Genomic DNA, 13,702 nt, shown 5'->3' on the forward strand with positions numbered 1-13,702 from the left:
CCCCGCAGCGCACAGCGGGTCCCCACGAGAGCGGGGCACAAGGGGACTGTAATCAATAAACCCCCCGGAGTCCAGATAACAGCCGCACCAGCCAGGAAGGCCCCAAATTTACACCCAGGATAAACGGGTTGCCCTGCAGAGCCCAGCAGGTCCCCACGAGAGAGGGGCACAGGGGGACTGCAATCAATAAACCCCCCAGAGTAGCCACGAATCACAAACGTGGCCAATAACCCCCGATGAGGGAAGCAATTAAGGGGCAAAACACAACAGTTGATCCTGATACCCGGCCCAGGCACTACGACTCCGCCAAGATGGGTAAATCAGATAAATCTCAGAGGAAGCTGACATTTGAGACAGGGTCCATTGTCAAAACCCCAAAAGCAAACGAGAGACAGGGGAGTCCAGGAGGGTCCATGCACTCAGAAGACGACCCCGCTCAATCCACCGACATCAGAGAAATTCTGCTTGAACTAAAAGCAGGGATTGGCAACATTGACAGCAAACTCATCTCCTTGTCCACCAAAGTAGACCAGCTACAACATCGCTTGGACAAACATGGGGACAGACTGGACAATGCCGAACAACGAATCTCCGATGTCGAAGACAACATATCCTCCCTGTCCACCAAGGTATTGTTAGGGAGAATTCTCTGTTTAGGCTGAATTTCCTAACCTAGTGAGTCCCCCAGCAGCTTTGATGGATTTCTGGAGTTTTTTTTTTTCTCCTGCCAAAAGTGAGACTCTTTTTCTCCCACTCTTGGACATGATGTATGGTGTTCCTTTGACTGCTAATGTGTTTTATGGGCTATGGGGTCCTTTACTCCATAGGGTCTCATGTGTTTTTACTATGTGTGTTACACAGCACCCTCCGTGCAGTGACACAGGGGTGTCATAGTGACACCCCACCATAGACTCCATACCCTGGGACTGACTACTGTCTCCCAGGGCATGTAAAGTCAGCATTGGCTTTAGTAGTCCCAAATTATGAACAGAAACCAGTACAAACCATCATATTGTGGACGTATTGGTTAGGGCAATTCGATTGTCCCGGGGTCTGTTAGTCGAGGGGGCACGTCTCCGTCCCCCCTGATCGAGTTTTGGCTGGTGGCAGTGGATACTACTTTTTATATTCGACCGCGAATATATCCCTATGGGATTTTCCCATTGTTCGAGGCTACCAACTTTAATTATTTAATTCTCATAGCCTCGAACATACCGCCGGTTTATTTATTTAATATTAATTCGCCGGTTGGTATTTTTTGCCAGGACTCGATTCTAAAATGGCGTTTGTGTTCTCTTCTGTGACTCCAACCCAAGTCGAGCCCTTTGTTCCACTTTTGGCAGGCCTCTCCACAGAAGCCTCCAAAAGTGGTGCCACTCTGTCTGGGTACCACAGGGGGAATGGGAGGGGGTTTAGGCACCCTGGACTGAGTTACCTTGGTAACTCAAGTCGCACTCTTGTGTGATTGGCCCAAGTGGTGAGCCGGCCCAAGTGGGGCCCAAGTGGTATCACTAAACACAAGATACAAACTAATACAACTAAAATGTATTCATCAAGCATACCACCCCCCGCTAAAATCCATCACTATCATCCCTCGACCCCCTCACTATGCGGTCGATGTGGGGCACCATCGGCAGACTTCCTCCACCTCGAATGGTCATGCCCATCAATTCAACAATTTTGGGAAATGATACTGGAAAAGACAACTGCAATGGTAGGCATGCCCATAGAACCTGACCGCACACTCCTGGGACTTACTAAACACTTCCCCATTCTGACACACAAACTAGGAGGGCGACTGCTATTACTGGCACGCAGGAGGATCACAATGTCATGGGGAAAGGGCCCTACACCAACTGTACAACAATGGCTGAAAGACACAGCATATTGCCAGGACACACAATCAAACTACGTCAAGCTACTACCCCTGCATGCTCGACCACCAGACATTTGGGGCCCATACATCGCATATCTGCTATCCACGGGAAGCACTGACTTCTCAAGAGTCACATCCCCAGAACATGAGCAAATCCATACGGACATACACCCCAATCTGAGTACAGCAACCAATTGTTAACCACTAATGACTTAACTCAAGGGCGTCCTGGGAGGTACCGGGGAGGAGGCCGGGAGGGGCGGGACTTGAAGCACTAGTTACTTCCAAGTTTATGTTTTTGATATATGTTTTGTTTGCTTATTGTACAAATACCAAAAATAAAGTTTAAAAAAAAAAAGAAATTAGCCAAGCTCCAGATCTTTTCCAGACCTAGAAACACTCATCACCAGCTCCCTATTTAATGGCACCACCAGTGCCGACCAGTGACACCGGTTTTGAGACTCCTTGGGAATAAACTCTGCCACCTATGGGAGCACTTATGTCAAAGATGGGGGACATCTTTGATAAGGGGGTAATCCCATCCTCATTCGGCTGGAACCATTATGCCCTAGGGAAGCCAAGGATTTCCCTGAGGAGTTTGAATAAGGAAGCTGGAGATCTGATGGACCTGGCCTCCAATATGCATGAGGCAAGTGGGTTGGAAATATCTCCAGAGTTGGACATTTTACCTACACCAGCTCCGGGGAAAAACATGCTTCCTTCCAAGACCTGATGACAAAGATTGTGGAGACATTTTGTTAGTTAGCTCCTTCCAGACCGGAGGTTCAGTTTGAGCTCACAGATATTCTGGAAGAAGGTCCTCAGAGGGAAACCTTCCTGCTCTTGAACTGGGCATTAGAGGCCCCAGTGTTGGAGATCTGGGAGAAACTAGCTTCAGTCCCAACTATCAACCTGGAAAAGTATAGGCCGACATCCTCTGATCCAGCGTTTATTTCCTCACACACCTCTCCTGAGGGTCTTGAGGTTTAGGCTGCTTCGGCGAACCTGAAAAACTCTGCTTTCCCTCCTTCCCTCCCGACAATGAGCAAGAGGCAGGAATATTTTTGGTTAAGGTAATCTGGTCCTGAGGGCAATCAATGCCTCCTCTACCCCTGCAAAGTTCTCCTTTGGCTTCTGGTCGGCAGTCTCGGGAGCCACTGAGAATTTTCCTAGCAGTGAGGTAAGGGGGATTGGAGGCCCTCGTTAAGGATGGTAGAGAGGTGTCACACCAAATACTACAGTCTTGTCCTGACACAGCTGATTGCATATCATGTGCAATAGTAACAGGTACAGTGTTGAGGCGGTACTCCTGGATGAGGATAATAACCTATATGGGGCAAAGGCTGACAAGTGACTCCAGGGGTTCCAGTCCTCAAAAGGTGACAGCTACATCCCTGAGTCTAATGGCGCAACAGCCTGCTGCCCCCATGAACAGATGTAGGGGGTTTTGATATTTTTCATCCTATGCCCACAGGGGAAGGGGCAGGCTCCCTGCAGCAAGCAGTAACAGCACAAACCAGCTAGGGGTAGGCGCCAGGGTGCTCCAAGAAGAGGTTTATCCCCCTCAGCTGTGTCCTCCACAGGCCCTGGTGCGAAGACCCTGAAAAGGTGACTTCCACCACATTATCCTTGTAGGTGGGAGAATTTCCCTGTTCTGCATGGAATGGTGTCTGACCACACCCTATGCCTGTGCCTTACAGCTCATTCACCCGGGACATTGCCTACCTTTTGCTCAGTACCATCCAGATCATCTCCCTCCAGCCCATGCTTACCTTCAGACCATGTTCTGTTTGAGGAAGTTAGTCGGCTTCTGGCGAAAGACACAATAGAACAGGTGCCCTGTTCAGATCCAAGCAAAGGCTGGTACTTAGTGTATTTTCTAATTCTGAAGAAAGATGAGGGCTTGCATCCTGTACTGGATCTACAGCTCTTCAACCTATACCTGCACAAGGACAAGTTCAAGATGGTTACACTGGTCCAGATCCTTCAAGCCCTCAACCTGTAGGACTGGCTGGTATCACTGGATCTCCAGTATGCCTTATTTGCAAGTGCCAATTAGCCTAAAGCACAGGAAGTACCTGAGATTTGTGGTGGGCCAGTGCCACTACCAGTATGGGTCCTGCCATTCGGTCTATCTTCGGCACCCAGGGTCTTCACCAAGCTACTGGCAGTTGTAGCGGTTCACCTAAAGAGAGAAGGCAATCATTTTGTTCCCTTCCTGGACAACTGGCTCATTCAAGCTTGCTACCCAGACCAGGTGTTGGCACATTTGTTTGGCATGTGCAGCCTGTTGCGCAAGTTAGGCTTCTCCCTGAACTTCAAGAAATCTCAGGTCTTGCCATTCCAGTATACCCAGTTTAAAGTTGTGGTCTCTGCCTTTGTCACTGACTATACATGGCCCCTTACCTTGTAGCTCCCTCAGAGCCTGGCTCTGCCCACACTAGTGTGCTCCCACAAGCCAAAACCTCCTCACCTGTTTTGGTACAACCCCATGTAACAACTTGGTGCCCCCTACAAGCTGCAAGCGGTCTGATCTTCAAACTTTGTGCCAACTCAGAGCAGACCGGTGGGAAAAAAGAAAGCCTTTCTGACCTAACCATTGTTTCTACTTCTCAATTGCTAGAGAAAGAGGCCAGGTTGCACAAGTATTTGTATTTTGTATTGTATTTATATTTATATAGTGCTTTAATCCAAAGCGCTGAACATAGGAGTAAAAATGGTACAAAAATGCTTAAAACAAATTGTATTACAACAATTGCAACAACCTTCGTTAATCAGATAGCAGGAGATGGGATCTTAGAGTGACCCAGAAAGATGAAAAAACAGAGATAGAGCGGAGAGAAAGTGGGAGCAAGTTCCTCTTTCCAATTTAGAGGTGATAGGAGAGAAAAAGAAAGGAAACGAGATTGAGCACAAGGAGGACATTGAACTATAAGAAGATAATGAGACGCCAAATGAAGTGAACGAGAAGGAAGATAAAAAGAAACAAGCAAAGAGAGATAGGGTGGAGCAAGACCAAGAAGAGCTTTAAACACTAGACATAGAAAGCTACATTTTAGACGTTGATGAAAAGAAAGCCATCCAAGTTTAGCAAGAGAAGTCGAAATAAAATCACGAGAAGCAAGCAGGCAGAGAGTACGGATAGAGGCATTGAAAACTGATTTTAGTGGAGCTAAACGAGAGGTAGGAAGTCCAAATAGTGCAGAAGAACAATAAAAAGGCGTTAAGAAATTAGAGCAGAAACCAATAGATTTGTGGGATTAAAGAGTGAGCTTTGCGAATGTTATGAAGATGAAACCAATATGAACGGGCAGATAATGAGATATGATGTACAAAAGAAAGATCTCAGTCAAAGAAAGGACCTAAGTTACGAGCCACTGATGAAATGGGTAACTGAGCTGGAGGAAAGGATATAAAAGAAGTGAGACGGAAGATGAAATATTAGAGGCAGGAAAAAAGATAACCTCTGTCTTTGCAGCATTAAGAACTAAAAAGTGATCAGGCATCCATATTGGATAGCCAATAGACAAGTGCTAAGTTTAAGATGAATATCATCTGTGAAGAGAGGAAATGAAAGAAAGAGCTGTGTATCATCAGCATAAAAGTGATGTGAAAATCCAAAAGAAGCAAACTAGCAGGGGATATCCTTGAGCGATCTGGATCTGCTCCTCCTACAGGAGATTCTTACCCTGTTGGAAAAAGGTGTGATAGAGTCGGTACCTACAGCGGAGAGGAATCAAGGTAGGTACTCTCCTTATTTTCTAATCCCCAAGAAGGACTGAGGATTGCGACCCATCATGGACTTAAAACACTTGCAAAAGTTCAAGTTGGTAACTCTTTCACAGATCCTTCAGGGCCTTCGGCTCCAGTATTGGTTGCTGCCATTGGACCTTCAGGATGCTTACGTTCATGTGCCAATTCATCACAAGTACAATGTACCTGAGGTTTGTGTTTGGCGGTTCTCATTATCAATTTCGGGTTCTGTCATTCTGGCTCACCTCTGCCCAGAGGGTCTTCACCAAGGTTGTGGCGGTGGTGGCAGCAAGTTTAAGGAGGGAAGTAATTCACCTCTACCCCTACCTAGACGATTGGCCTTACAGAGCTTATTCTCACGAACAGGCTCAGGATCATCTCAGTCATACTTGCCACTTCCTCTACAGGCTGGGCTTCTCGCTGAATTTCAAGAGTCACACTTGACACCATCACAGAAGCTTCAGTTTATTGGATTGATCCTGGATTCGTCCTCGTGGAAAGCTGTGCCCCCTAAATTGAGGGCTCTACATCTTTAGCAGATTGTCCAAAGGTTTCAGAGTGCCCAGCATCTTCCGACCTTTGACTTTCTGAGGTTGCTTGGTCTCATGTGTTAGTCAGAATCATATGCAGTACCCTTTGGGAACACTATACACAATTAAGACTACAAGTGCAAGTACAAATTCACCTTTGGTACAAGCCTGTACTACACAGAATTTGGTAGCAGCGGCTGAGCAGCCAGACTTATCTCAAGAGTAAAGTGAGCAGTACAAGAGATTAGACAAAGGACAGCAATTACTATGGTTCAAACAAACACTGATTCAAGGTTTCTGTGTAAAAGAATATACATTTATTTACACCATCATTTATAAAACAGGTCACTATTATAAAGCAGCAGAAAATCACAATCTTAATATACTACAATAACACCCAATCAATTCTGGACAAGTTAAGCTCAAAATGAAGTGTGAGCAAAATGGCACTCCAGCAATTTAAAAGCGAGAAAAGACAAGGTTACTCAAAATCAAACAGCACCAACAAGTTATAGGCAGGGCTATCTAGAAAAGGCTACTACAACTAGAATTCAAGTCAATTGTCCTCGGCCAATGTTAATGGTTCAGAGTCTTTGCAGAGGATCACACAGTTTAGAGTAGTTCGCGGTTAAGTCTTTGCCAGGAGTTCAAAACGAAGTTGTCGGGAGAAAAGTTATTCAAAGGAAAAGAGAAGGACAAGCCTTCGGATAGGCGAAAGATTTCAAGCACTTCCACCACGGTCGGACGGAATGAACGACCGGATTTGCACAGTACCTTAAATGGACAATGCTGTAGCTGAGGTAGTTGTTCCTGGCAGTTCCTGCAGGCTCACGGTTCCTACAGCTTCAGTCGTGGTGACAAGAAGGAGGATGTCTTGAGGGTCCTGCACTGCCCAGGGAAGAAGCCAGCAAAACGACAAATAGAAGGTGCGCTCCTTAAAACCCAAACAGGTTCCGTTCCTCCTGGCTATCCGATTCACTGCAGCGATGCTCAGCAAATTCGACCAGGAGACGGAGGCCGGCGTTTGGTGTTTGTGAGCTGGTTGGTCCCACCAAGCTCAAGGGAAGAAGATTCCTTGCAGATCTTCTCTGTCGTCGAAGTTTTGGGAGATTAGGACCTGGAGCAGGGCTTGACCGGGATGTCCAGTAGTTGCAGCAGTCCCTTTCCTTCAGCTTCTCTTCTTTCGATCCAGTGGGGTCTCTGCCTTCCAGTCCCGGAGACGGCCTTTTTATGCATCAAATGCCCCATTCACACAGCCTGGCTGTCAATCACACAAGAGTGCAACTTGGGTCTCCAAGGAGACCCTGTACAGGGGTATCAAACCCCTCCCTCACATCCTGTCCACCCCAGACACTCAGGCGCCTAAGGATGGCTTCTGTGCAGAAGCCCACCAAAGGACGGTGAACAAAGGAAGCAGACCTGGTTTGACGCACAGAGTAAAACAAGAGAAAGACCTTTACACTAAGAAATGGTGAATAAACCCGACCGGAACAAATAAAAATAAAAGGAGTCCAGCGGGTTAGCTCGAGGCTACCACCATAGCCTCTAATGGTACCAAAGACTATTTTCATAGTCTGCGGTAGAATAAAAATGGTAGATACCGCTGCCACCAGCCAAATCTCAGAGAAAGGGGAGCATAATAATGTCCCATGAGAATTAGACAAAAAGGTAAGACTATTAACCCTTCTAGTACTCTATTCAAAGATAGGGTGTACTAGGTCTGTAGATTTAAAAAGACTAGTAAAGTCAATGGCAACTTTACATGTTCTGGGAGACAGATGTCAGTCCCAGAAAATGGAGTTTAAAGTGGGAAGTCTAAAAAGACAACCCTGTGTCACTGCACTAAAGGTGCTGACACATAGTAAAAATATGATGCCTATGGAGTGGGTGAAACGCCATAATCCATGAGCACAAAAATGTACAACACCCAGCAAAACACATGTAAGAGTGGGAAAAAAGGCTTGCCCTCTTACCAGGTAAAAAAAATGAAACCCTAGAAATCCAGCAAAGCTGCTGAGGGACTCAAAAGGTAAGGGAAATTAGCCTTTCCGGGGAATTCTCCCTAACATCATGGCATCCTGATTTGTTCTGGTGCCAGAAGCCCATTTGAGAATGAGGTCCCTTCAGTGAGCCCTCGGATCCCAGTCGTCCCAGTTCCCCGGCACAATGACGTACCTTCTTCAGGTCCTGAACAAGGTCGCTCAGGATCTCCTGTGGTAGGCTTGTTGAGAAAACGTGATAAGAGAATCCTTGGCCGGAGATGACAATTGTGACAGATGCCCCCTCACACCGTGGGGAACCCACATGAATGACATTTCAATCAGTGGTCATTGATCACAGTCAGAGTCCAAACTTCACATCAACCTTTTGGAGCCAATAGCAATCAGACTAGAGCGGATGGCTTTTCTGCCGTCTGTGTGGGGGGAGACTGTCCTGACAATAATGCACAATACAGTGGCCATGTACTACCTCAACAATAGAGTGGGGCATGATCACTGCCTCTGTGCAGAGAAGCAATGCAGCTCTGGTTTTGGGCACTGAGAGAAGGCATCTCTCTACTGGCAGTTCACCTAGATGGAGATGGAAACATGGCAGTGAACATTCTGAGCAGGCAAGGCACTATCTCCCATGAGTGGGAGCTGACTCAGGAAGTCCTTCTAAAGATCTTCACCCTTTGGGGAACCCCTCAGGTGGATTTGTTCTCATCCAGTGTCAACAGGAAATGTGACCTATTTTGGTCTACGGAATTTCCTCAGGGAGGAGCTCGAGGAGACGCGTTCAAAGTGGACTGGGAATTTCCACTTCTGTACGTGATTCCATCAGTCCCTGTCATTCCTCATATCATTGGGAGGTTGAGGAAGCTTGGGAAATCCATGATCCTGATTGCTCCAGATTGGTCCGGGAGAACAGGGTACCCAGACCTTCTAGAGACTGCCATCTGCCCTCCAATTTGTCTTCCCCAAAGAGAGGACTTGCTCTTGCAGGAGGGGGTGGGGGTCTCCTTCATCCAGAAATCAGTACTTTGAACCTTCACGTCTGGTTTCTGAGAGTATAAGAAAGATGTAATGGAGGTGTTGCTCTCGGCCAGAAGGCTCATAACAAAATCTCTGTACCACTGCCGTTGGAACACATTTTGCAGCTCGTGAAGTGTTACAGGCTCGTCGTGCTCCCCCAGGACACCTCAGGCACTTGGACACAAATAATACACAGGAGACCAGAAGTAGAGAGAAATTGACTGTAATGCAAAAACACCAGTCCATGGGAGGACTGCTTACTGTTCTGCCCCTCCCAGGCCTGGCTCATCCTTATATACAAATGAAATGGCTAAACCATTCCCCATCCATGAAACAGCACATATAATCATGTATAATAACAAAAAGATCAATTTTGGAGAAAAGGGGGAAGGAGTATAGCCTGCATTTGTGAATGGCTTTCACTGTCATATCTGCGAGGCAGCCTCTGGCCTTGAGATTTAAGCCAGCAGTGTCATCCACTGTGTACTTCTCAGGAAGGTCTCATGAATTGTCTGAGAGCAGCCTCAGGCATCAAGCAATCCACACCTCAGCACTGCTCTGCGACTTCGGTTGGCGTGGGTGTTTCAGCTGTAGGCCACCCTCATTACATCCAATGTGCCTCAAAGAAACCTAAAGAAAATGCAGTATCAGAGTTGGTAACATGCCCAATTCTTTTCTCTTCTCATTTTATCATTTTAAATGAACCACTATAATCGCTGTCCAAAGCCTCACACTACTTCTACATGAAGCACACTGCAAAAAAACTATTCTGATATATATCAGAATGACCCCCAAAAGACCCAAAATAAAAAAACTGTATGGTATGTTTGACCGAATCTAGGCTATACGAAAATCCTGTACAACCAGAAAGTCGATCAAATATGCTATATATGACCATTATAGCAAACAAGCGGAACAGGGGTTGCGGAGGAGTTCCCCACATAGGGGAATAAAGTTAGAAGAAAAAAAAAGGAGAGGACCCTGCAGCACTCGTTCCCAAGCACGTAAGTGAAGGGAACCGGTGTCGCATGGAGTCGGCGGCACACCACGCGTTGTGCCGCCAAAAGCTAAGTAAGGGGGTTGGTGTATTTATAGGGAATGCTTGGGGAGGCATTTACTTTGGATCGTTTGACCGTAACAGTCAAGTTCACTATGGTGTTTTTGGCCGCAAACGTTTCCGTTATGGGCAAACAACCCAAATCTCTATATACATACTCAATAAGGAAGCAAATAAAAAAAATATTATCAAAACAAGACAACTAATTTATGTCCTAATTCCTCTAAAGCCATTAATTCCTGCATTGCACTGCATACAGACCCCCCACTATCATCATCAGCAGCCATTATCTAGGGTGCATCTAAAACAACAAAAACAGATATAACTACATATCCCTCTCTTTCTATCTCTAAGCATCCCTCTGACTCTAAAATCCAGCACAACCTCCTTCATGTGTCTGTCATGTTTGTGTGCACTGTCCAAGTCAATGTTTCTCTTACTTTCCATTGTATAGTCAGCCTCTAGTATCTCCCAGTCCCTAGGTACACTCGCAATCAGTGTCAGCAACAACTTGTCAGTGTTTGGTATATTTCTACAAATAGCATCTTGCAAGGTAAATACCTTGTCGATAACCGCTCTCTCACTCGTAGACCATAGAGAACAAATGATAGCCAGTCTTCCCACTGTGTGCCTTTAACATCCATGCGCTTGAACAGCTCCTTCTTGTTTTTTCTTCCAACAAGTCACACAATTGTATACATGGTCCTGCCAGCCCGCTTTGGCGTGGGCCACCAGGCCATTTCTGTCCAGCACTGATGCCCATTCTCTTGCTCTTTCTCCACATTAACATATTGCATCATTTGATTATCCTCCCCTTTCTGGTCCGCCAGGAGCCGCTCACATTTCCTTTGACCCTCCTTCTTGCCCTTCTGTACTATAATCTTCATCACTTCAAGCTGTGGGCCCACCACCACATGCCACATCTTATATTCAATGAATGCCAGTAGATGCGGCTGTAGGCCATTGTCTGTTGCACACAGTTGCCTCCCCTGGTACACAACCAGGCCGTGTCTTCTCCCTCTTGCTCTTTGTTCCCTTTCTCTGAAATACGTAGAGCCACCCCCACAGCGTTCTTCGTGACCCACCCCGATCCGCAAAGGCTCTGGTGCTAGAATCTCACAATCCTGCCCATCTATGTGTTCTCCCTCCGCCCACTCCTTGCACTCCCTAAACAGCACTGCTTTTCTCACTGGCAGCCACGCATCATCAGCTGCATTCAGAATGTATGCCCACCCCTGGGCGGACCTAAACTTTTCCTCCACATCCAACAACAATTCCAACACCCTTATTGTGTCATCTGGCAACAACCGCCATATTGTGGCCTCAGAAACCTTTGTGTAAGCATGTCTGCAAAATCTAACGGCCTCTAACTCCCCCTATCTTCATCACCTTTGTGATATCATTGTTGTTTGCTTGTAGTTTAGCACTATTTCCCTGTCCCTTCCCTGCGGTACCCTTTGTAACTGCTGTTCCTGGGCAACCGCCACCTCCCTATTCTTATGTTTTGACAGTAGGACCGCATCCTAATTGTCCAAAATACTCCTCAACCTCTCCACCACTGCTCTCGACCCTGATTTATATGACAGGCCTGCCCCCTCTTCCCGCCTGGTCAGTGGACCGGTGTCTGCCATATTGTAACTGTAATCTGTAACTGGTATTGGCCCTATGGCACATTAACTCAGGATTCCGATCTCACACTCTTGCCCTGTGCCCTTTACAGCATGGACCCTACACCGTCTCTCCACAACAGGCACTATGACGGTATCACAGGTGCCTAAAATGGCTTTGTCCCGACTGCCGTCCTGAAGTTGCCCTCGCAATCCTGTACTGTAACACTGATGCACTCTGAGGCACTGTCTCTGTATTATTCCTCGAGTCCCTGAAGACCCCAGATTCCCTAAATCAAACGCGCAACAGATGCAGAGAAAAACACTATTTTCACGCACTTGTTGTATTGTTGTATACCCCAGTGATTCACGCCAGGAAGGTGAGCTCCCGGGTATCGGCATCAATATGTTACGTGCTTGTCCTGCTCCCCCACAACACCTCAAGCGCTTCAGGCACTTGGACAAGAATAATACACAGGAGACCAGAAGTAGAGCAAAATGGTCTGTATTGCAAAAACACCAGTGCATGGTAGGGCTGCCTACTGTTCTGCCGTACCCAGGCCTGGCTCATCCTTATATACAAATGGAGTGGCTAAGCCCATTCTCCACCCATGAAACAGCACGTATAATAACAAAAAGATCAATTTCGGAGAAAAGGGGGAAGGAGTATATATAGCCTGCAGTTTTGAAATGCTTTCACTGTCGTGTCTACGGGGCAGCTCTGACCTTGGGATTTGAGCCAGCAGAGTTGTCCGCTTTGTACTTCTCAGGAAGGGCTCATTGTTAGGAAAGATTTCATAATTGTATGTAATTTTCCCTCCATGTGGCAACCCCCAAACTTTTTGGTGTTGTTTTACACCCTGATCTAGACTTTGCCAGAGAGCGCAGCCTTCCGCCGCACTCCTCTGGGCTTTCGCTCAATTCTTATGGGGAAACTGACATGCCCTTAAGACAGACAGTACTGGGAGACTTCGTTTCCCTTAGTCCTTTCCTCATGTTGCAGCTTTTGTGCAACATAAAACAAGATTGCACCGTAACTTACATTACCGCGCTCTTGGGTCTCTAGTCATTCCAAAGGCCCTAGAAACTCTTGCTGGATTTATTATGAACTGTGCAAGTGTGTCACGGACGGGACTGGTGGCTATCGTTTCTCTTGTGTTTTGAACCCTTTTTCGCCATGTTATCCGCGCTTACCGCGTTTGGCACAAATGAGTGGCCTGGCTCCAAAATGGCCATGCCACAAGGTTCTTTGTCCTGTCCGCTGACCGCCTTGCCCCTTCACCTTCCCCCGGGTCGAGCCAACCCGGGGCAGTCCTTATTTGGTCATGCACTTTCCCGCGAAACCCCAAAGCTTTTGCAGGCTTCTGCATGCCTTGTGTGTACCTCCAGGATGTGGGCTGGTATGTCTGGTCCCAATACACATCCTGGGTGCCAGAGAGTCTGGAGTGCTCTGAATGCTTGGGACCACCGTGGTCCGTGATTGGTCCACATATGGTGTGAGTGTTTGTGAACAGATCTCTCACTGGGCCCTCTCTCCGTTTTGGCGCGAAGGGAACTTTGGATAAGAGGAGGCTGGAAACACCACTACTATGTCAATCTCCTGAGTTCACACCGAACAAGGGATAAGGAGCCAAGTATCCTACAACAAGAAGCTGAGTCGAGGAACCGCTGGTGACCCGCTGAAGGTCTTTCACCCTGAACTGCTGTCGTCCTGTGAGACCCCTCTGCATCTGATCGTCCTAGAAGGTCTGCGAAGGCGCTTCGACCCATTGGAATAGTGGGATCACCTATTCCCGGCACCTTCATCAAACCCTGCAAGTAAGCCTCTTCGGAAGTGTCTCTGGGCCAACCAGTGGGCTGACAAG

General features: G+C 47.1%; 1 protein-coding gene across 1 annotated transcript in view; it reads left to right on the forward strand.

The window, feature by feature from the left end:
* Positions 1-236: 236 nt before the first annotated feature.
* Positions 237-13,702, forward strand: part of LOC138514687 (tropomyosin alpha-1 chain-like) — a 164,725-nt gene continuing 151,259 nt past the window's right edge. Inside the window, exon 1 of the mRNA XM_069630103.1 lies at positions 237-629. Within this exon, the coding sequence (XP_069486204.1) occupies positions 237-629 (393 nt within the window). The remainder of the gene's footprint in view (positions 630-13,702) is intronic.

This window comes from Ambystoma mexicanum, chromosome 12, assembly GCF_040938575.1.
Source record: "Ambystoma mexicanum isolate Mex_15411 chromosome 12, UKY_AmexF1_1, whole genome shotgun sequence".
Taxonomy (NCBI): domain Eukaryota; kingdom Metazoa; phylum Chordata; class Amphibia; order Caudata; family Ambystomatidae; genus Ambystoma; species Ambystoma mexicanum.